Source organism: Apus apus, chromosome 9, assembly GCF_020740795.1.
Source record: "Apus apus isolate bApuApu2 chromosome 9, bApuApu2.pri.cur, whole genome shotgun sequence".
Lineage (NCBI taxonomy): Eukaryota > Metazoa > Chordata > Aves > Apodiformes > Apodidae > Apus > Apus apus.
The window spans coordinates 4696787-4719231 of NC_067290.1; the positions used below are offsets into that span (position 1 = coordinate 4696787).

Consider the following 22445-nt stretch of genomic DNA (forward strand, 5'->3'; position numbering starts at 1 on the left):
ATTGAACGGCTGCTGGTGAAGCAATTCAGATGGCCGTGTTTCCCGAGGGGATTCCTCGCGGGGGGCTGGAGGCCGAGTTGTCTCGGTAACAGCTGTTGCCATTGCAACAGGTTGGAAACTTGAGACGGGCAAATGCAGGGGTTTGAAAAGCAGTCAGGGATGTGAGGGCTCACACCATTCAGGAGCTATTGACTCCAAATCCCCTTGATCTTATTCTTCTCCTAGCTGTGCTGAAGTTTGCTCTCTCGGCTTAGGAGTGGGGCTGGCAACAGGCCGGGCAGTCTCCAGAACCCACTGGGGACATCACTGCCATCTTCTCCCAGAGTCACCCCAGCTCCTGCTTTTACCCCAGGGTCTTTGACATCTCCCTAGGTCAGGCCTTGTGTCCAGCATCTCTTGCCAGAGCTGATATAAAGCAGGGGTATCTTTAGGCTGAGTGGGGGTCCTTGAGGGCAAGACCCACAGCTCCTTCTGCCTCTTCTGATCCTTTCCAAGGCAGGTGCCTTCACATGAAATCCTGGGCTTTTGCTGCCTGAGAGCTGACATTTGCTTTCCTTGGCCCAGGTGGCACATTGCAAGGAAGAGCGAGTGCACGGCCCAGTGCGGGCTGGGCTACCGCACCCTGGAGATCTTCTGCTCCAAGTACAGCAGGATGGAGGGGAAGACAGAGAAGGTCGACGACCGCTTCTGCAGCAGCCAGCCCAAGCCGAGCACCAGGGAGAAGTGCACTGGGGACTGCAACGTGGGCGGGTGGAGGTACTCGGCCTGGACTGAGGTATGGGGTGCTCAGCAGCACAACAGACGCCGTCTCCTCCTCACGTGGGGCTGTCAGGCTGTTTAGGCTGCACACAGCGCATAGAAGTTGGCCACAGTGATCCTGCTTCTGTTGCTTTTTCTGGAGGACACTGTAGAACAAATCAGCCTGGTAGTTCTTATTTTCTAATGTGATTTATACTTTTAAGCATAGAATCAGAATTGGTTTGGTTGGAAGAGACCTTTAAGATTATCAAGTCTAACTGTTAACCCAGCACTGCCAAGTCCACAACTAAGCCACGTCCCTCAGCACCACATCTACACAGCTTTTAAATACCTCCATGGAGGGTGACTCAAGCACTTCCCTGAATAGTCTGTCCCAGGGCCTGACAACCCTTTCAGTGAAGAAATTTTTCCTAATATCCAATCTAAAGTTTTCTTGGTGCAACTTGAGGCCATTTTCTCTTGTCATGTTGCTTGTTACTTGCAAGAAGAGACCCACCCCACCTCGTTACAACCTCCTTTCAGGGAGTTGTAGGGAGTGAGGTGATCTTTACTATACTAAGCCTTGCTGGCTCTCTTCTACCATCACAGCCAGCCCTGCTGGCAGGAGCAAGAAGCACATGTTACCATCAGAGGAGGACTTCTGAAATTTGTTACCTTTACACTTTTTTAGCAGTATACTTTTCCACAACCAAAAATATTCCTGAATGCAGACTTAGGACTGGCTGGAATAATAAGCCTGGGGCTTTCCAGGGAGGGCACAGCAAAGAGGGGCAGGCTGGTTAGAGAGAATTAATCTCTCCTAAAATGAGAATAAGTAACAGCAATTTGAGGGAACAGCAATTTGAGAGAACTGAAAGGCAACACTTGTAAAAGTAATAATGGGGTTATAACCCAAAATGGATTTGTGAAACTCATTGCTGCTAGATTTTACTAAGCCTAGCACAATGGGATTTTTTTAAAGGAACATATAAAGTAACAGCCTGTTACTTAAAGTACAAATTGTTCTTCTAGAGGTCTTCTGCAGTCTCTTCACAGTTCGGACTGCACAGGAGTAGAAGGAAATAAATGGGCTCTCAGCCTGTAGTGGCAGAAAGTCTTGACTCCATGTCTGTCCTTCCCAGTGCTCCAAGAGCTGCGGCGGGGGCACGCGGCGGCGACGAGCCATGTGTGTGAACACCTACAATGATGTCCTGGACGACAGCAAGTGCAGTCAGCAGGAGAAGCTGACAGTGCAACGATGCAGTGACTTCTTGTGCCCCCAGTGGAAAACTGGCGACTGGTCCGAGGTAGGTCCTGGTCACCAGGGTGCGCGCTCACCCTGCTGGTCCTCCATCCCGAGGGGCTAGTGCCTGCAAAGAGATAGCTCTGTCCCTGTCTTGTTTGTGCCCTGGGGTGTGGTGGCACCCTGCCTGCTGCAGAAGAGCCTCTTGCCTCAAGCCTGTGCACAAGGAGGTTGGAGACAGGAGCAAAGTCACCGGCCTTGTCGCTGGCCACTGTGGCTGTTTCCCTCCCTGCAAAGCCACAAGGGGTTAATTCCTCTCCAGTCCTGCAGTAATTTCTCCTCAGTTTTTCCAGTGCTCCTCTGCAGCTTTAGAAGAAAAATACTTTCTGTCCTCATTTTCCCTTGAGATTGTCCTCACAAGCCCCGACAGCTCTGGCTGTCACTGGAGGGCAGGATTTCACCCTGCTCGTGGCTTGCTTAGCCCTCTCCCTGTCGCTTATTACTGTTATCTCTTCTACTGCTGCTGGTGTCCTTTGCAATTCCACAAAACCATGTCTTGATAAGCTTTTCCCTGCAGCAGGACTGGGGATGTCAGGGAACAGTCTTCAAAGGTTGCTCATCACCTTCGTGGCCAAATAGCTCTTGTTTCTGTGAACCATGTTCTTTGAGCAAATACTGAAAGCAATTAGGTAGGAAGAGGGATTGTTCTCTGCAAAATGTCTGTCTTTTGGATTGAGCTGCTGGCAGCCCAAGCCATGCCAGGGTGGTGGCAGATGCTCTTGCAGCCCATGGGAGCTGAGACCCTCGTTGCATGCTCTCAGAGCTGAGCAAGTTGTATTGCAAGCCTTTGGCACCTCATTGGGCACAACTAAAGCCCCACCGAGCAGTGCTGTGGCTTTGCCTTGTATCTCACAGCTGCTGGGAGTGGTCTCAATTTGTCCCTGCCAAAGAGTCCCAGCCTGGCTGCAATCTCCGTGCTCCAGCCTCTGCTCTGGACCAGTTCCCAACAGCAGTCCCATCTTGTTGAAAGACCCTCACATGTTTCCCAACACACGTGGTCATCAGCTGAAGAGCTGCCTCTCAGCAGCAGTTCTTATGCAGTGGTTTGCAGTTTGAAGTGGGTCTCCAGGTTGATTTTCCAGCTCTGGGGTTGGCAGCACATCCTGGCACTGCCTGAGCCTGTGCTTTCCTCCTCACAGTGCCTGGTCACCTGCGGGAAGGGGCACAAGCACCGCCAGACCTGGTGCCAGTTTGGAGAAGATCGGTTAAACGACAGGTTCTGCGATCCCGAAACGAAGCCGGAGTCGGTGCAGACGTGCCAGCAGCAGGAATGTGCTTCGTGGCAAGTGGGGCCGTGGGGCCAGGTACCACAGAGTAGCTGCAGGGGTCCAGGCTGGAGGGACCTAGGTGTTGGTAGCCCAAGCTGGGTGCTGTCCTTCCATCCAGATTCTGTGGCATAACTGTGCTAATTGATTTGCACGCCAAAGCTTGGGTTCAGTGGATATGCAGCAGTAACAGTAACTGCTCTTTCTACTAAATGGCATCTCTGTCATACATAATTGGCCACGATTTTCAAAAACAGGGATTCCGAGGTTACTCTCCCAAATCCATATTTAGGCACATAAATACATGGCCTAATTTTCATAGAAAAGCTGCTCCCATTGAATAGCTGTTGTTGCTGTTAATGTTGTCCAGTTTCTGGTTTGGTGGGTGTTTTTTTCTGTCAAAACACAAGTTGCTTATCTCTCCTGGAGTGTTCTGGCATCTCCTTTTCCATAAAGCTCTTAGCTTTTGATTTAAAAGAAAAGCAACAAACCCAGACCAGTCTTCCCAGTCAGACTCATTTCCCATCAGCAAAATTATTCATTAGTTGCTTATGCTACTGTGGGGCTGAACAACCAGTTTTAAAGGAAGATATGGTGCAGCTTCTACCAGACTATGATTTACTCTGTGCAGCACAGTAAATCATTTAAATGCTCACACCTTCATTCCTGGGGAAGCAAGTGAAGCGTGCGAGGCTCTGGTGGGCACAGTGAATTAAAACTTTGACTTAATGTAAAGCTGAAATGCATGAAGTGGAGAGAAACCAGAGGGAAGCTGGGTTTTATTTTTGCTGCTCATGCTGAGTGCCTGAACACAGGCTGGGCTGATGAGTACTTTCTAACCAAAGCAGTTACTCAGACCCAGCACTTCTTTCTTCTGTCTGTCCTCTCCCAGTGCACGAGTACCTGTGGCCAAGGCTACCAGATGAGAGCGGTGAAGTGTGTCGTGGGCACCTATGTGTCAGTGGTGGATGATAATGAGTGTAATGCTGCAACCAGACCTACAGATACCCAGGTAAATCCTGCTGACCTGGCTCCATCTTGTGCCAGCATACAGAGGCAACCCAGGGGCTGCAGCTTCAGGGGATGTCTTGTAGCAGCAAAGGCTTGTCCTGAGTGCCAGCCTATGTCAAGCACTATCTTGGTCCTCTAACAGCTCATGAGCTGAAGAAGCAGCTGTAGATGAATATGGGAAGACAACCAGAGAGTAGGAGGGTACACATCCTTTGGCTTGCATGGGGTCTGGAATGCCTGGCTGCAGTCTGGGCTCGCTTGGCTGCAGGACTGTTGTTTTGTGGTACAAATGACGACGAGGGGCCATCACTTCTTGTCTGCTGCATGTGACAATATAGTGTCTGTGCCAGCTACAATTCCGGATGCGTCTGCCCTGGCCAGATAAATTGAGAAGTGTTGCACACCGTTTGCAGATTTGCTGAAGTGGCTTTCCATGCTGTATTCCCTGGTACTTGAAAGTGAAGATGTAAATTCCCATTTCAAGCAGAAGAAGTGTCCAGGGTGCCTGAAGGAGTTGAATAAAGCAGCACATTGCCATCTCTCTGTCAGCTGGGAAGGTCACAGTGCTTGACGCCCTGCCCAGCTTTGGTCCCGCATGACTTCACAGGGTTTAACTGAGGCCATGACACTTAGGAAAGGGCTGTTTTTCCCATGTATGGAGACCAAGTGCACTGTAGTCAAGGGGTAACAAACCCACTTGTCATCAGCCATCCCTTGGCACGCACGTCTCCAGTGTAAGTGAAATCACAGCAATGCGGAAATCATTTATGCCATTTGTCAAGAGCTGCTCTCTCCCTCGCAGTGACGATCAGTATTAATTTCCTTTTTGGCAAAGACTGCTCATAGACTCATGGAGTAAAGTCACGGCTATTCATCATTTCTGTTGCCAGACCTCCCAGGAGGTCCTGACAGGACTAGAGCCCTCCTGTTAGGCACTGTACCAAGGCTGAGCGGAATGACACGCCTGTCCCCAAAACCTTGCATGCTTAGTGTGTGGTGAAGATCAGCATGTGGATCTAGGTCATCTGCTGGGCTGCAGGGCATCAAAGGGCTGCTATCAGCTCAGCAGCATAACCTTTATTGAGTCAGCTGCAGGTCTTGGACTGAAGGAAGGGAGCTTTGAAGGGAGATAAAGTTGCTGCTTCGCAGATCTGTGTTCATATCAAAACTCTCTTAATGAACTTTCATCTTTTGCCTCAAAACCATCTGGTTTTAGCACATGGAGATGGCACATGGTTGTGGGGATGCCTATTGTAGAGTTCTGAAGAAGTCAAAAGTCCACCGAGGTTCTGCATAGGAAGCCCTCGGGGGGTATTGATACCAAATTTTGCTGATTCACCAAGAAGATGCAAGGAGAAAACCTGCCAACACACAAGCATGCAGGTCACAGATTTTCAAGATATTGTGTGTGGTTGATAATTACATTGAAGAGGAGGTGGTTTAACTGAAACATCTGTAAATTCTTTATTTCCCTCTTTTCCCTCATGTATTTCATGTGCAGGACTGTGAAATAGCAACGTGTCCTCCCCATCCAAATAGTCCTGAAGCCAAGAGATCCATATCAGGCATTCACAGGACACAGTGGAGATTTGGATCCTGGACACCGGTAAGTGTGTGGCATAATCCTTTCAGGATTATTTTGCAGTAGACAGTGTGATCTTTTTAAGGGTCTTTGACCAGCTTTTCATTCCAAAGCCCTTGGAATATATATCAGGAAACTTTCTAGTGGAGTGCTTGTTGATCTTCCCTAGTGCTCTGCCACATGTGGGAAGGGTACCCGGATGAGGTATGTCAGCTGTCGGGATGACCAGGGCTCGGTGGCCGACGAGTCAGCTTGTTTCCACCTCCCGAAGCCATCAGCCACGGAAATGTGCACCGTGACACCGTGTGGGCAGTGGAAAGCCTTGGAGTGGAGCTCTGTAAGCATCGTGTCTCTTGCAGGACTGACCTATAGACCTCGTTACTGGAAATGTGTTTCATTAATCTGTCACGCTTGCCCTTGTATAAGTGAGGAGTTAAAGGTTTTCTGCTGTTTGTTACAAGCAGTAGCTGTCTGTCTGGTTTTCAAAGCTGGAAATGTGACTTGTCTCTCCTTTTCCCACTGTTAATGCAGTGCTCGGTGACTTGTGGTCAAGGTAAGGCAACGCGACAAGTGATCTGCATCAATTACAGTGACCAGCTGGTGGATAGGAGTGAGTGTGACCCAGACGACCTCCCTGCCACCGAACAAGATTGCTCCATGTCTCCTTGTCATCCAAACAGCCCTGACTTCGGCAGGCCCATCCACCCTTTCCTCTATCCGGATCATCGCCTGAAACTGCACCCGGGAGGGAGCCCAAACCGAAACCGTGCCCATGTACCAGGAGGCAATCAGTGGAGGATTGGCCCCTGGGGTGCAGTAAGTGCCCTGATTTTCTTATTGCTGTTAATTTTTTAATTATTTCCCCCCCCACCCCAGGCTAATCCAGGCTTTTCTTAATGTCACCACACAGGGAAAGGAGGGGCCCTTCTCCCTGCTCACACCAGCAAGTGTTGCAGAGGGTGCAGGGATCACTTCTCAGCCTCTTACACCTCGTATCTCTAAGGGTCTCCAGGCAGAAAGTTGATGGCATCATTTTCCATGAGGCCAACCTCTGTTTCTTGGCCTTCTCCCAGGACATTTACAGCTGTGCAGAGCTGTTGCCAAAGCACAGTAAGAGCCTCAGTGCCAGCTCCTCTCACCCCAGCCAGTCTGCAAAACTTGATCACAGAAATCCCTAAAGGGAATTTAGCACAAATGGGATGTCAGATACTGCATTAAAGGCAGTGGGGATTACTCACCTGCTTAAAACTAGGCTTGTCTTTATTTTCCTTGCTTAGTCAGCATCTAAGTCATTGCACTGCTATTAGTAACAGCAGTTTTTGAAGTTAATAATGCCTGCTAGCTCTATTCGGTTTCTTAGCTGCACATTCCCACGGTGCAAGGCACTGGGAAGGAGATGGGAATGCAGAATTATTCCTGGCCTCAACAAAGCCTTGGGCAATTGTGTCTTCCAGTGCTCTAGCACGTGTGCGGGGGGGTTCCAGCGGCGGGTCGTGGTGTGCCAGGATGAGAACGGATACACCGCAAATAACTGCGATGAGAAAAGCAAACCCATGGAGCAGAGATCGTGTGAATCTGGCCCCTGTCCTCAGTGGGCTTATGGCAACTGGGGAGAGGTGAGTGCACCGTCCATCCCAGGCTCCCTGCGCAGGGGAAGGCTTCTGTTAGCAAGTGGCTGGAAAATGAGAAAAGAGGGGGATGTTGCAGTGACATTTATTAGAAAGATTGGCCCCCGAAAGGCAGCCCTCTGATAGATGAGGGAACACCAGCAACTGCTTGGTAGTGTTTGCCTTTCCATTTGTCATGGGGAAATTTTCTTCCCAGGCAAAAGCAAATTCTACAAAAAGTGAGATTATTTGTTTTATTTTTCCTTTGAAAGAGAAGTCTGGCTTACCCAAAGGCCTTTTTTCTTAATAAAAACACTGCTCCATTCTGAAAATTCATCTGAGATGAGCAGCTAGAGATGTTAACCTCTAATATCATGTTGGGCCTGGCAGTATAATATTGTTGTGGAGCAGCATGAACAGCTTGGGGAAGAGAGAGAAGCTAAAGCAGCTGATTCTCCTTCTGAGGCTCATGCAGAGTTTGGGGGGGATCTGGCTGCATGGGTTGGTAGGGAAGAGAAACAACCGTCAGGTCTTGAGAGGTGCTGGTGTTTCCAGCGACCGGTCAACACTATTTTTGCTGCCCAGATGGTGATTCCTCTGTCCTCTGCTGACTTCCAGTGCACCAAACCATGTGGGGCAGGGACAAGGACACGGCTGGTCGTGTGCCAGCGCCCGAACGGAGAAAGGTTTACGGATCTGAGCTGTGAAATCCTGGACAAGCCACCAGACAGAGAGCAATGCAATGTGCAGGACTGTCCTAGAGATGCTGCCTGGAGCGCTGGTCCTTGGAGCTCGGTACGACCATAAACTCTTTCTCTTTGTGAACAGTTTTGTGGATATCCCGTAACAACAGATTTAATTTGCTTCAAACCAAGGTGCTAACGCTTCGTGTCTTGAAACTGCACTTAAAGAGGATTATTGACAATATATTCAGAATAACACCTGTTCAGGAAGGGCTTACATTAGGGGAGCTCGAGTCCTTTAATTTAAAAGGCACTTTCTGCTAAGTAGCCACCTTTGTCCATTTTATTACACTGTGCGAGGGCTTTGCATTGTGAGCCTGGGTTCTGGCTGAGTTCTTTGCATTTGGATTTAAACCTGGCATTTAAGCAGTGCATTTCCATGGAAGTTAAATTGTGCTGATATTTAATGGGAATGCTGCACTGTGCTCCTCCGGGTTTACCAGCTGGCTGTTCTCTGCCAAAAGCAAGATGACAGAGGAAAATGTGGACTAAATTGCATCAACTCCCAAGCGTGTTCCAGTGCATATAGATGTGTGTGCGTGTCCCTACGTGCCCCCCCACACACAGCTATAGAGAAACACGTGTGCTTTCATGCCCGTGCTCTGTTTCTATTCCCATGTATGTATAATATGAGTGTGATGTACTGTGCAAAGGCACCTGTGAGCTGTTCTCATGCTTCTCTCTGTATCTGGAGAGCTATTGTCTGGCTTGATCTCCAGCTGCTGCTCCAGATGTCATTAAGTCAGCAAGGGATCAGCAAGGTGGTCAAAGGCTTAAAACCCTGGGAATTTTCTAATAACAAAACAGTGTTTGGAGCAGAGGTGTCTCACATTGCTCCTTTGCCACTAAAATAGTCTGCTACAGAGGTGCTTTTGTGAGGGCAGAGCAGCCTGGAACTGGAGGACTGGGATGGTGTTTGGGACTTTTTGAAATTCAACCTGACCAGAGCAGCAGCTTTGCTGGGCACACAGCCATGGTGGGTGGCTGGGGCTGAACCCCATGCCGAGGCAAGTGCTGCCTGGGGTACTTCTGGCATGCTGAAAACCACCAACCTGCCAGTTTTGGTGCAGCCTTCAAAACAAGTGTCAACCTTTATTGTGTATTTTGTTATAAAAGCATTTGAAGAAGATTTAAAAATAATAATAATAATAATTTGACTCAAAAGCACTTTAGAGAAGAAAAAAAAAAAAGGTCTGTTTATAATGTATTGAACTTCCTTAATTGTCATGGTTTTAAAAGTCATCTTGCTAAAACATAACCACACTCTGGTTTCTGTTGGTGCTTTCAGTAACACAGATGCCTTCAGTAATGCTCCTCAGTATTTTTATCATACCTCAGTGAATTATGCAGTAGCCATAAAACTGCCCAACTGGTTTTTATAAGGTGCTTCACCAGTACAGAGGACAGTGATATGAAATATTTCATTTGAGGTGCTCATGGATCATTCATACACTGATATAGTTGGTGCTAAAAATGAGCAAGGTGAGCCCAGCAGGAGCTAGCAACCTGAGCAGTGCCTTCCCCGCAGAATTCCCAGCTGGGAATTGCTGCCAACCTTTGTTACCTGTGCCCAACCATTTGCAAGAACCACGGGTGTGGACAGGGTTGTGTTGCATTTTGGTGTTGCTGCTCAGCTTTGAGCCTCTTCACAGCTGTTGAGGAGCAGGCTCCAGGGCTGCGTCAGCTCCTCAGCGTTGGAAGTGCAGGGGGCAGTCCTGTATTTTGGTTTTGGGTTGGGTTGTTTATTTTTTTCACCCAGGAAAAGCTCCCTTGACTCCACTAAGTCATATTAACCTTGGTGTGTTGTCCCTTGTTGGGAGCAGGTGGAATGTCAGGCAAAGAGGCAGAGGGCAGGGGCATCCTACCCTGCCTGCAGCATCTCCTCCTGGCTACCCGTGGGTGAAGGGGCTGCAGAGCTGAGCCCCAGTCGTTGCCACAAAGTGACTTTAGTCTTCAGGTCTTACTTCTGAGGTGTCATTTGGCTCTGATGTAGGGGACCCCAGAGCTGTTTGAAGACTGATTTATATCTATGGGGTCACAAGGGCTTTGTGTCCCTCCTGCAGAACACTTCCCATATATGTCTACCTCGTGCTACTACTGTAGGTAGTAACATCCAAATTGATTTTCTTTAGTGTGGTATCACCTGGATTTGCTTTAGCTCTGTCATGGGTTGCAAACATCATTCTGTAGCTGTACATACTTCATCTGTTGGGATGGAGTGTCACTACCATATTTTTTTGGTCACTTTTGAAACAAGAGTATAGTATTAGCTGAAACTTTTCAGCAGTATGGATTTATGTATTTATGTAAAAGTGTATTTATTTTTCCAATATTGTTATTTAATTTTATATAAATATTGCATACATTTACAATGTTTAATGTTAATGTTGACCAGTGAAAATTAAAGACAAGTAGAATGTAATCATAAATGAATTTGTATAATGATTTCTTGAGTCTCTTGCTAAATTGAGATCATATACTTAGTTTTGGTAACGTCTGCTAAATTTTCTGAAGTGTTACTGCACTGTTCCATCTTCTGACTTGCTTTGTTCTTCAACAGAAACCTTCGTTCTCAATAATTAAACAAACACAGTTAAAAGTGTATAAATTATGAAGTTTGGTTAACTAATTTCTTGCAAGCATCTGATTGGCTTAGCTTCACTCAAGTTGCAGTGAAATTAGTGCTACAAAATATATACAAATTAAAGCAGAGTCTGAAGAGTCCAAGCCTCAGTCCTCAGGCAAAATTCCACTGGGATATTATGCAGTAACCAAGTGATTTTTATCTGGCTGGTTAAATCCAGGTTTTAAAGAGATAAATGAATAAACAGATTCTGTATGTAAATGATAATTTTATAACAGGAGACTGGTGAGATGCCTTGTCATGATAATGTATGTTCAAAGGGGACTAAGAGGAGATGACACTTTTTATTTCCTTGCTTATTTAAGATCATGTATTTTAACACTGCAGAATTGTACACCATGTGATAGACCTGACCTTTTTATTAAAATAACGCTGTAGAAAACACACAGAGACTGTCACCAGGATACAGAGAGTGGTTTTTTTCTCCTCTGAATGCCTTATGGTATGAACACAGATCTCCATACACGCTCTCAAATACCGAGAGGAAGTCTCGCCATGTTCTCCAGAATGAGGGGAGATGCTCACAAAGAGGGTTATTGTCCATCACTTCCCTTAAAACCCAAGGCTGAACCCACTTCTCTCAGAGCAGATCTGCTCCTTGCAATAATCTCTGTGAAATTTGGGTGCTGGAGAGTTTACCATAATATCCATCTGTATCCTGAGACAATTTGTGAATGATGTTGAATTCATTTGTCACGGGTCTTTCCAAGTTAGGAAATGGGCTCAGATAAGGTAAAACAATTGTATCTCACAGCACCCTATCCTGGTTCAGCTGGGTGAGTCATTTGGTCTTCATGGTAGTGGGGTGATAATAACTTGAATTTGACTTGTGGAAAACTGGTGGGTGGTTTCTAGGCTTTGGTTTGCTGTGGGGTTTTTTTTCCTAAAGACTTTTAACATTTTAAAATGAATCTGCTTTGTTGAGTACTGATGGCTCTCAGGGGTCAAAACTTCTCACTGCTCATGCAAAGGTGCTGCAGCTCTTAGTGCCTGAAAAAAGGCTGGGTGAGCTTCCCAGCTCTTTATCAAATGGACAGAAATGCTGCTGTCTTAGTCTTCAAGGGCCTTTTGATCTAACCATGAAGATACGGAAGCTTAGCTTAAAACAACTAGTGTATCAGCTGACCAAATGCCAAACTAATGTTACTGTTGATGTGAATTCAGGTTTGGGTTAGGACAATAATGCCTTATCCCCTCAGCCAGAGCTGAAAGCTGATGGCATTGATGGCTTTGCAGGGCTCTTTGGCTGCATGCAGGGATGTAGGTAGTGGTGAAGGGGCCCTGGATTTGGTGGGAAGTGGGAGGAGATTGGGCTGCCAGGCCAACATCTCCTGTCGGGGAGTTGGTGCTCAGGAGTTTTAATCTTAACATTGATGTCAATGGAAAGTTCAGGTTGTTTGTATTTAATTCTGTCAAAGCACCAACACGTTGTTTACAAAATGCCCTCCCCGTGAAGCTGGCTGAAAATAGGCTGTTCAACAGCAATACTCTCCATGTCGTGGTTCTGATCATATTCTTAGCAGGCAGGATGTCAGCTCTTGCTAAGGCAGAAGTGATAACCAGGGGCAGAATTGGTTGCAAGTGTATATAACTCTGCTGTTCTCTTCCTCTCTTCTGCAGAAAATGAATTTGCTGTGACAGCAGCATTACTGAGCTGCTGTATGATTCTTTACATGTGTTTTTGCAATAACAAAGCCATCCTTGAAAATGAAATGATAGGCATGCTGAACTCTCCACTCACTCGTGATTCACGCTGATTTCTCTGTCCTTGATTCATATGATGTTGGTTCAGGCTCTGAGACTGGGACAGCGAGTCTGTATTTCTCTCTAGTGCCATGTATTATCAGAAAACTGATAAAACAGCCCTACCCTGAGAGCCTGTGGGGGAAGGACAAGTGTTGCCACAGCAGAGGAAGGCTGCACGTATGGTCCCAGCACCCATAACCCAGGCAGAGGGATACACTGGGTGGCTTGTGTGCCTTTAGAAAAACAGAAATAGACTGAATAAAGCTGATTCAGGCCAAAATCTGAATTGGGTAGCCTATGGGTATCTGCAGCCATCTGTCTGAAGCTGTCTCTGTCTCAAAGCTGTTTGCTGTATGCCTAGGCTGGCCCACCAAGGCTATTGTCCCTCTTGGGGTCCTGGCTGTCTCCCCTCTGGGCTCACTCAGGCCAGCTGACTCCAGGGACTGCCTGTTTCATGTGCTGATGAAAGGCAAGAACTTGTCTGCTTGGGTTCCCCAGTCAGGAAAAGGCCTTTGACAGTGCAGACCTCTTTGCTTTTGTTTCAAAAAAAGTGAACTGGACCCATTTCAGCCCTGCCTTCTGCTCCCTGCTGTGTGTCGCCTGTTCTAAGCCCCCCACCACCAGTGCCCAGCTTCAGCCATCCTCCAGACCTGCATGTCCCTGGGTGACAGCTGGGAATCCACCTCTTTGCTGTTTCATGCCTTTTTCAGAGCTCATCCCAGAGGGTAAATGCAGTTGGGATTTTGTTTGCAGAGCTTCACCCATTGCTCCTCCGTGGCAGGGGTAATTGCTGCTCCTGCAGCTCTTTCCTCAGCTCAGTGCCCACCATCCCTGCTGAGACTCAGAGCCATAGCTGGTGGGTTTAAGCTGGTTACAGGTGGGCAAAGCCAGTGGTGCCCAGTTGCCTGGCCAAGGAACATCACTTTATTCCCCTCTTGCTACTTTCAAACCTCCAATTTCTATTTTCCATTTTTTTTAATTTTTTTTTTTGTTATTTTTATCATCACCAGACATCTTCCATTGCCACTTCTGTTTCTCCTTAAGTGATGAGAACTGTATAGATATACTTGTGCTGTGGGTCCTGCTAGTGTTGGTGCTCTCGTAAGCAGGAACACGAGCACTGAACCCTCCTGTGACACTGCAGGGGAGGTGACTGCCCTGCCCCACGGGGTGCCTAATACTGAGCCTTCTGGGCTTTGCTGGATCAGCTCCTCCCAGGACTCATCTTCTGCACCTTAATGCTCTGCTCTTGCAATCCACACTTCTCCCGTTAGTCTTTGCACCTGTTGTGATCTGACCTGGTGGTTAAATCTCATGTCTTTTGGTCTGATGGAGAAGTAAAAGAAGTGGGCAGGAGTATCTCCTCTCCCCTCCCTAACTCAGTGCCTGAATGCTGGGGAAGTGCCAGGGAAGGAGCTGCAGAAAAGGGCCAGTCTAGTCTGCTTTCCTTCAGCAGGCTCTCCCAGTCCACAGCCAGGACAGAGGTGAGCTGGACCAGTGGGTGGACTCAGGCAGGTTATTTACTTGTGTCTTGAAAATTTTCTCATTTCCCTGCCCCTTTTCCTTCCCTTTTCTCCTTTCTTTCCCTTTTCTCCTTCCCCTGCTGCACCCTTCCCCAAGTTCCTCAGTCCGCTTCCCCAGTCAGACCAGGAAACTCCATCAGTATTTACTGATGTTTCTCACCATCTATAGTCCAACCTATGCTTCTGTTCTAACTTTCTGTAAAATACTTGGGTTTCTACTCACAAAGCAAGCAAGTCTCTCCTTGGCCCCTGCCAGCAGCTCCCATGGGCACGTTGCATGGCAGCCTGGAGCACGTAGGCAGTGAAACCCTGCAGAAAGGAGGAGGTGATGGCTGGGAGGGTAATACTGAGCAGCACAGAGGCTGTTTGGATGCATTTGATGTGCCTGAGTGGTTGCTTTTTTACACCTCCCCTCTTACACATTTTCTCTGTGAGATGGTCATTTTCTAGGCCATGCACAGCTGGCCTGAACTTGAACACGAGGTGGTGGGACTGCTGTTCAGCCGTGACTGGCTTCAGTCTTTGTGTCACGGTTGATGGGTGACTGGCTTCATCAAGGCTGCAGATCTGTACACACACACATGCACACGCTCACACACAGGAGACATAAAGCAAGAAATAAAAGGGCAGTTGCTGGGGATGTTTGTCTCCCAAAGCTCTGGCTTTGAGGGTGGTAAATGAAATTTGCGTTGAGCCGCAGGGGATGCGTTAGAGCAGTGACGTGTTTGCAGGGATGAGCTGTGAAGTTCAGCATCTCCAAGCAGGTCCCTGAGCTGGATGTTGGGAGGTCTGTGGGAGATTTTGCCCACATTCACATTATATATCCCAAACTGCAGTAACTGCTGTTGCTCAAATTCTAGGGATTGCAGCATTTAGAAACATGGTTGTGTGATGATGAGGGACACTAAGCACAAAGACATTTACTGTGCTTCTAACTTTCCTGGTGACTGAGTTGTGCAGTCAATAAGGAGAAATGAGGTAGTCAGTCTTGTTCCAAAGGCACTTAATGCTCTATTCTTGTTTTCATTTTTACTAGCTCACAGGGGATGTGAGTGAGCCAGCAGCACAGATGAAAAATCTGTCTGATGCCCAAGACCATACGCAGACTGAGAGTGTTTGATCTCTGATGCATTAAGCCAAGGATTTTTTCCTTATAAAACTGGGGAGCAAGAAGCAGCCTGGTGCTCCTACAACCCCCTGGTGTGCAATAGGGCTGACATTCCTGGGATTGCTCTTTGCTTTGTGTTTCACTCCATCCAACACAGAGAAATCCTGTTCTGGAGTGGGACTTCTAAATGGTGTTATAATGCAACTGTTCTCTAAAAAGATGGAGTATCAGTTCGCCTGGGCTGCTTGCTGCTTCAGTTGCTACTCTTAAAAGTGCCACAGCATGGAAAATGGGCTTCAGTTGCTACTCTTAAAAGTGCCACAGCATGGAAATGGGCTTCATCATTGCCTTCCAAATCCCATTATATTGGCATCCTTGGGCAGCTCACACATCTCCTCTTAATTTGAGGAAATGCCATCTAACACCTCCCTCTCTGGAGTGACCTGCTGAGGCTATTTGGGGGCTTTTGCTTGTTTGTTGTTCGTGTTCAGTAGCTCTTAAGGCAGCTCTGTTTGTTCACAGCTCTTCTGATTTCTGCACCTGGTGAAGTCTTTGTATGGGATGTAACAACAGGGAAGGTGAAAAAGGGGGAAAAGATGCTACTTAGTAGGCAGATGCCATAGAATAGGAGAGCATGGTTTCTCCTGCTGCAGTTATCTGCTTCTCTCCCCTATATTCCAGGAGGTTGCCCAGCCCAGGGAAATTATTTTATTTACTTCAATGCTCAGGGTCTTACATCTTGCAGGAGTTAAAGAGCCTCCACACAAGAGCATCCTTTCCTTTGGGGCAGTCAGTGCTGCTGGAGGAACAGGCTCCAGACACACCAGTGTCTCCTTTCTGCTGCAGTAACACATCAAGTTGTACCCTTCTCTTCAAGAAATTCCCCTCTCTTTTTTTTTCTTTTTTTTTTTTCTTTTTTTTTTTTTTTTTTTTTTTGCCTTTTTATTTTCAACTTTTTATGAGATATCATCCCAGGTTCCTGGCCAGTCTCTGAAGCTTGGCTTGGCATCAAGAAGGTCAAGGTTTAGTGGATTGGTTTTTTTCTCCCTTTTGCATGTAATCAGTTGGGAAACTCTGTGCCCTTGCTGCAGGGCTGAGGGCAGAGCAATGGGAGGATGGAGACCTGGTATGCAGAGCCTGGGTGAACCAGCGTGGATGCTCCCTCTTGCCCATGCCTAGGGCAAGGAGCACTCCCTGGGGACAGCAGGACAAAGTCTGCTCTTGTGCATGCCAAGTGCAGCCCTCTGGCTCCAGGAGACTCCTTGAGATGTTTCCACAGAGGTTCTGGACAGCACTCACAGACATACTTGGACTATGCACTCCAATATTCCTGATGTTCCTGTCTTTTTTCCAGTCCTCCCTTTTCTCTAGGAAGTCAGCACAGGTTAAGCATTTCTAAAGCCTCTTCCAAACTGCAGCATAATGCTTTGGTTTGTTTTGTTTAGGTCTCTGGTCCATTTGTCCTCCTTTGAACGTAGAGACCACTCTTGCCTTTTCATTGTACAAAAATCAGATGTATTTTCTGGCCTTGTACCAGCTAAAATCATCACGACCACGTGCCATCAGCAGCCATGTGTGTCAAGGTATGGCTCCCTCCTACAGTTTGTCAAGAAAGGAAAGCCTGGCTGGTTGAATCCTGCTGATGGAGGTGGTGTGAGACCATGCTAAAGCAGATCAGTTGAAGGAACAGGGTTTCCAAGTAGCCAGCAGCACATATTTCCTAAACATCTCCTAAAGTGCTGCAGCCACTGCAGCTGCACCCTGTTTTTAAGCCTGTAGCTTGTCTCACAGAAGTCAAGGGGGTTACCTGCTAAAATCCCTTGCTGTTGTGAAGTTTATTAACTTAGTTTGGATGCCTCTGTTGCTGGATAACACACAAAGGCTCAGGCATTTAAGTCTTCTAGGAAAGGTTGAGCTGGTGAGGAACAATCCAGGCTTTCCTTGGTGTGTCTTCTGATGTTCTTTGTGCTCTGAAGACTTCAGAGGTACCAATGTCCCAGGGCTGTGATCTCAGCATCTGACAGCAGCAGTGCCAGTTGCAGTAAGAGCTGATGTATGCTCACAGGATGCTGAAATGTAAGTCTGAGGGTGCATGGTTGGGCTCTGCATGCCCTGGGAGAGGTTTGCTGCCCTCCAGGAGCTCAGACCCTCATGGAAAGGGATGGAAAATGCTGTGAGGCTCCATCGTTTTCCTGCTTTATTTTGCCCTGCGCATGTTTCAGCTCGGATGGTTGGAAAGGATGAACAAGGGCTTACTTGTGAGCACTTACTTTCCCTATAATCCTTAATGTGTGGAAAACTAAACCTACAAGGATTGATTTTAATTTCCTCCAAAAAGTTGCTCCTGGCAGAATCTGATAAAGCCGTTTTTAGTCTAATTCTTCCCAGCCCTGCCCTTGGTGAGCTATCAGAGCATACCTATCTGGAGGAATTCATCTGGTGATCACCACAGCTTGCATTCATTATCTCCAATGCCTCCCAGATCGTGGGCTGGTGCACGGGGGGCCTGGAAAAGTGGTCAGGCAGCATTTTGTGAAACTTTTTTGCTTTTGGGGGAGAATGCCCCCCAGATTCTTGCTGTGGTTTGATTTTCTGCCCCACATTGAGCAGCCTGTTCCGTGCAGAAAGTGAACGAGAAGCAGAGCTGCTCCACAGCTCTTGCCTGCTCTGTTTTGCCTCTTTCTTTTCACCAAGATTTGCCTGTTTGTGCTCAGGGATGTCAAGTCCTTTTGGTGCTGGACTGACCTTGCTCCCAGCCCTCAGTCTGACCAGGGCGTGGCTGTGACACAAGCTTCCAGTGCTGAAGAGCAGGTCATGGTCTCCTGCAGGAGGGTCAGAATCTGGGCCAGAAATTTTGTAACTTTTTTAAAGAGCTTTGGGGTACAAGTTCTGGTTTTTACCTGCCCAGTGAATCAAGCAGCAGCTTCCTATGTTAGAGAGGTCTTTCTGAACAAGACGTACCCTCACCTTCCAGAATGTCAGAGTAGGAAATGCAGTGAGGGTTTAGCTTAAAGCAATTTGCACGTACTTGGTAAAACAGAATGATCTTTGTAATTCCTGAGCTCTGAAACAAAACAGATTTCTGTGGAAACAAAAACACTAGCTTGCTGCTGTGCTGGAGCAGAGCAATGCATTGCAGGAGAGATTTAACATCATGTTCTGACCTTTCTGGAAACAGTTGATATGGAAGTATTTTTGTTGTATTTATTCAAACCTTTTTTACTTGCAGTTATTTAAACTAGGCAGTATATTTATTTGAAAAAATCAGCAGCATGCCAATCCCCAGTTCTTGGCACATTAACAAAACTAATCATGCAGTGAACGTAATACCCTTAAATCTGTGCTCAAATGCTTTGATCCTAATGCTATAAGGAAAGTCCTTTTGTTCTTGTTCTCTATGTAAAGCACCAGGTGTGAAGCACTGTGGTAGTTTTAGGAGATAATAAAGATAATAACATGAGGAAAGTTTGCTAGAGTCTTTACCATAATGGCTACTGCTGATTTTTTTGGAATAGTATTTCTCTGCTATTTTATGGACCACAATTATCTCGCTTTTTTTTTTTTTAAGAAACAACAGAATTTGTTGTTTCTGCACCATCCTCCATGCCTGGCTATCCTCCCGGGTTCACCCAGGGGTGCTATTTGTTGGCAGGCCTCTACCACAGGCTGGAAACAGCATTTCAGAGATGTTTTCCAGTGCTCAAGGGGAGGCAGAGACAGGCTGACCATGGGCATGCCCAAGTGTGTGTGATTCTCAACTCTAGGAAGCTGGTGAGTGAAAAAGTGTATACAATACCTTGGCTACACCTTCAGGGTTGGATCCAGAGGTGATTAAAAATGGTTCAAGTCTATCTGTTGACTTTAGTGAGCCTTGGATGAGGTTCCTATTCCACAGTGGGCCATCAGGACTTTGAGGTATTTTCTGCAGGAGGCGGGGGATAGGAAAGAAGTCAAGAAAAAAGAAAGAGGAATATGAAAGGAGGAATATGAAAAGAGGGGGTTTATCTGTGCTTCTTTTCAAATGTTTTAAAGAAGGCAAGGTCAAAGCTTACCTCATGGGGCACTTGTGTTGATCGGTATCGTAAGCGGGCGGCAGCGTTTGCAGAATGAAGAGCCCTGCTAATGAGATGCCAAGTTTCTCCAAGGTCCAAAATAACTGATGAGGCTGGTGGCAGCAGCAAGGTGGTTTGCTTCCCTAGGTCGTGTGGCATTGAGGTGAAGCCCACTATTAAATTATTTTCTGCATGTGGCTTACAGATGCTTAAAGTCTACGTGCCAAATGAAAGCTGGAAATACCTGAGAAGAATTAGAAGGCAGTTATGAAGTGGAGTCTTTGCAAAGGAATTTGCAGTCTCTGATGCTTGGTTACATGAGGTTATTCCACCTTCCTTTTCTGTCAGTGTAAATGAGATCATAACTCACACGTGCATAAAAGCAAATGGGTGGTTTAGAGATAAAAACGCATAGCTGCCTAACTTTGATTTATATTAAAGACAGACATAGAAATTGATTAACTCCAGCATCTTGGGAATTACATTAGAGTATTAACAAAATTAGGCAAATTATGCCTCAACCTCTGGGTGCACTGAGGCATGTGTGCAGCCTTGCTTGATGGTGAGATAAATGTCAGAATCAGGCTCCACATCAAATTTAAGCAATTTGTAGAATGGAGATAGCAAGGTAGGAATTTACTAGTACCATATTATTTGTGAGATCATATATTTATGAACCTACTTCAGGTGACCAGAAATGTCCTCGTGTTGTTGCAGACAGTGGTCATTTTTCCTTTAGAATAAGTAGTGGATCTGATGTCTTTTTAAATTAGAGAAAAGATGCACTTGGCTGTACCTCTTTGGGATGGTGGGTAAGAGAGAGTCCTGATCAAGTGTGTGAATTTACTCTTTAGCTTTGGCTGTCACAGTGAAGTGGCATCAGCCTGCATGGAGAGTGCTTCCTGAGAAGCACTTGAATTTCTGCTAAAGTATCAGTGTTGGTGCTTAGTCCAAAGATAGTAAATGGATGGAAGTATTAGAAGTTTACAGTTGGGTTTGTTAGGACTTGACATTTCCTTCTTGCTGCTGACGTTCATTGCCTGGGGAGAGATGTAGAAAGAATGAAAAAATGAACTTCTGATGAAATGTGAAGGCTTATAAAAATAGGATAACACTGACTCAGTCTTTTTTTTCTGTTGATTCTGAAGAAAAGAAGTGTATGAATCTGGATAACTCATGAAAGTCTTATTTTAGAGCAAGGGGCAGCATTTCTTCTGTTTCTTAGTGCAAGGTTGGACATTGCTTTTTGGGGTTTTTGGTCTATCTTGAAATGGAGGTGGGCTCAGGAAAACTCAGAGGTGGCCATGCCTGCCACAGGCTCCCCCCACTTCCCACCTCTCATTGAGGAGCATCATTACTGGCTTTTAAACCCTACTGGTCCCAAGGGACTTCAGCCACCTTTTATCTGTCTGTACCAGTCTTACAGCAGAAAAACAGCCCTTTTCAGAGCACCTCTGATGCAAGCTTTTAATCACCAACATCTAATCTTGTAAGTTACATCCATCTCTCTCCACACTGGTCTGAGCTTTGCCATTGGGGAGCAAGTTACCTCTCTCTTGCCAGTTCTTTGTGTACCTCTGAACACAACAGGGGCTGAAGGATTTGGAAGCAGTGCAGTAATTTAAAATAATCACAGCTGTCAATGCATATGCCAGTTTCCATTCTAATGGATCTTCCAGAGCTGCTACATATATCAACTGGAGTTTTTCAATTTCCAAATGTATTCATAGACTGGGAAGAGCTTGGGCTGTAATTTATTTCTTAGGAAATATGCTGATGGAGTGGCTCCAAAGCCAAAGGAAGAGGCCTCAACTCTGAAAAGAAAGCAGAACATTTGCTATTGAGAGATGGTTGAACCAGTGTGTTTGTGCTCAAGGATTAAACCAGGATGCTTGTGACATAGCATGTAATGACTTGCATAACATGTAATGAAGGAATCGAAGCTGAGTCTCTGGGTGTATCATGCTGAGTAAGAGGCTTGTTCTACACGAAACTGTCATATTAAATTCTTGTCGTGATTCCAGACCCCTTTGATTCCTAAATCTTTTGGAGGAGACTAATCTGAAATCAAAGTGCAGTTGCTTGGGGTTTGCATGCCAGAAGCGGTCACATTTGAAAAAGTTCAGTGAACCTGCAGAGGGAGGTTGAAATTAGTTGCTTCACTACAAAGCTTGCAGCTAACATACCTGCTGATTTGCTTTTTGCTTTGATTCTTTGGGCTCTGCCTTCTTGCCCCCTTCTGAGTTGTTTTCAAAATGCATAAATCTTTAGGATGAGTATGTCTTGGTTTCAGTCTGTTTAGTTAGAAAAACATTTTAAAAGGTAAATCAGTCTACACTGCTGAAGCAAACATGAGTTTGAATACCAAGGACATGGAAAGGCTGCATTTTTCTCTTCTGCCTTGTCCTTTATGCAGTTGCTTCCCTCTGTGAAGGTGTAGATTGCACTTTACTCTCCTGATTTACCAATATTTGACCTCCTTTTGTACCAAGGTAAATGGAAATGGTTCCTTTCAAGTTCTTCTATGTAGATACTGAGGGCTTCTGCCTTGATCCCTGTAAGATGACTCTGCTCCTTTGAAACCACTGCAGCAATGCCAGGAATCCAGCCTGTTATCCCTGCTGAATGTCGGCTGCTTTCTCTATTTTGATATTGGCATTTTTGGGGGGCTTTGACCAAGAATATTAGGCAATATTAAGTCCAAATGGGAGCATTTCCAGCGGTTAAATTCTGCCCTTTCCTATCCCCCTCAAGCTTTGTGTGGGCTGCTGGGGACCTGGGGATGTGCTTTTTGGTCCAGTTAAAAGAAAATGCCCTAGGTAGCCATGGCCACTGTATAACCGTGTAGACGGCCCTGCTTGAAAGCTGATCTGTTGTTACTTTATATTTACAGTGTTCTGTCTCCTGTGGAAGGGGCCAAAAGCACCGCAATGTGTACTGTTTGTCAAAGGAAGGGAGGCATGTAGAAGAAGATTATTGCAAGCACCTTGCTAAGCCCAATGTGCAAAAGAAATGCAGAGGGGGCAGATGTCCGAAGTGGAAAGCAGGAGATTGGGGACAGGTGAGACACGTTGTATACCCCTTTGCACCCTTTGGTATCCTTCCTTGGTCAGATTGGATAGA

General features: G+C 46.4%; 1 protein-coding gene across 1 annotated transcript in view; it reads left to right on the plus strand.

Annotated features, from left to right (window-relative positions):
- The window catches only part of ADAMTS9 (ADAM metallopeptidase with thrombospondin type 1 motif 9), an 88672-nt gene that overhangs the window by 38267 nt on the left and 27960 nt on the right, over positions 1-22445 (plus strand). The window contains 10 exon segments of the mRNA XM_051627795.1: positions 565-775; positions 1881-2045; positions 3181-3345; positions 4199-4318; positions 5819-5923; positions 6069-6236; positions 6431-6715; positions 7354-7515; positions 8125-8301; positions 22216-22383. Coding sequence (XP_051483755.1) covers positions 565-775; positions 1881-2045; positions 3181-3345; positions 4199-4318; positions 5819-5923; positions 6069-6236; positions 6431-6715; positions 7354-7515; positions 8125-8301; positions 22216-22383 — 1726 coding nt within the window.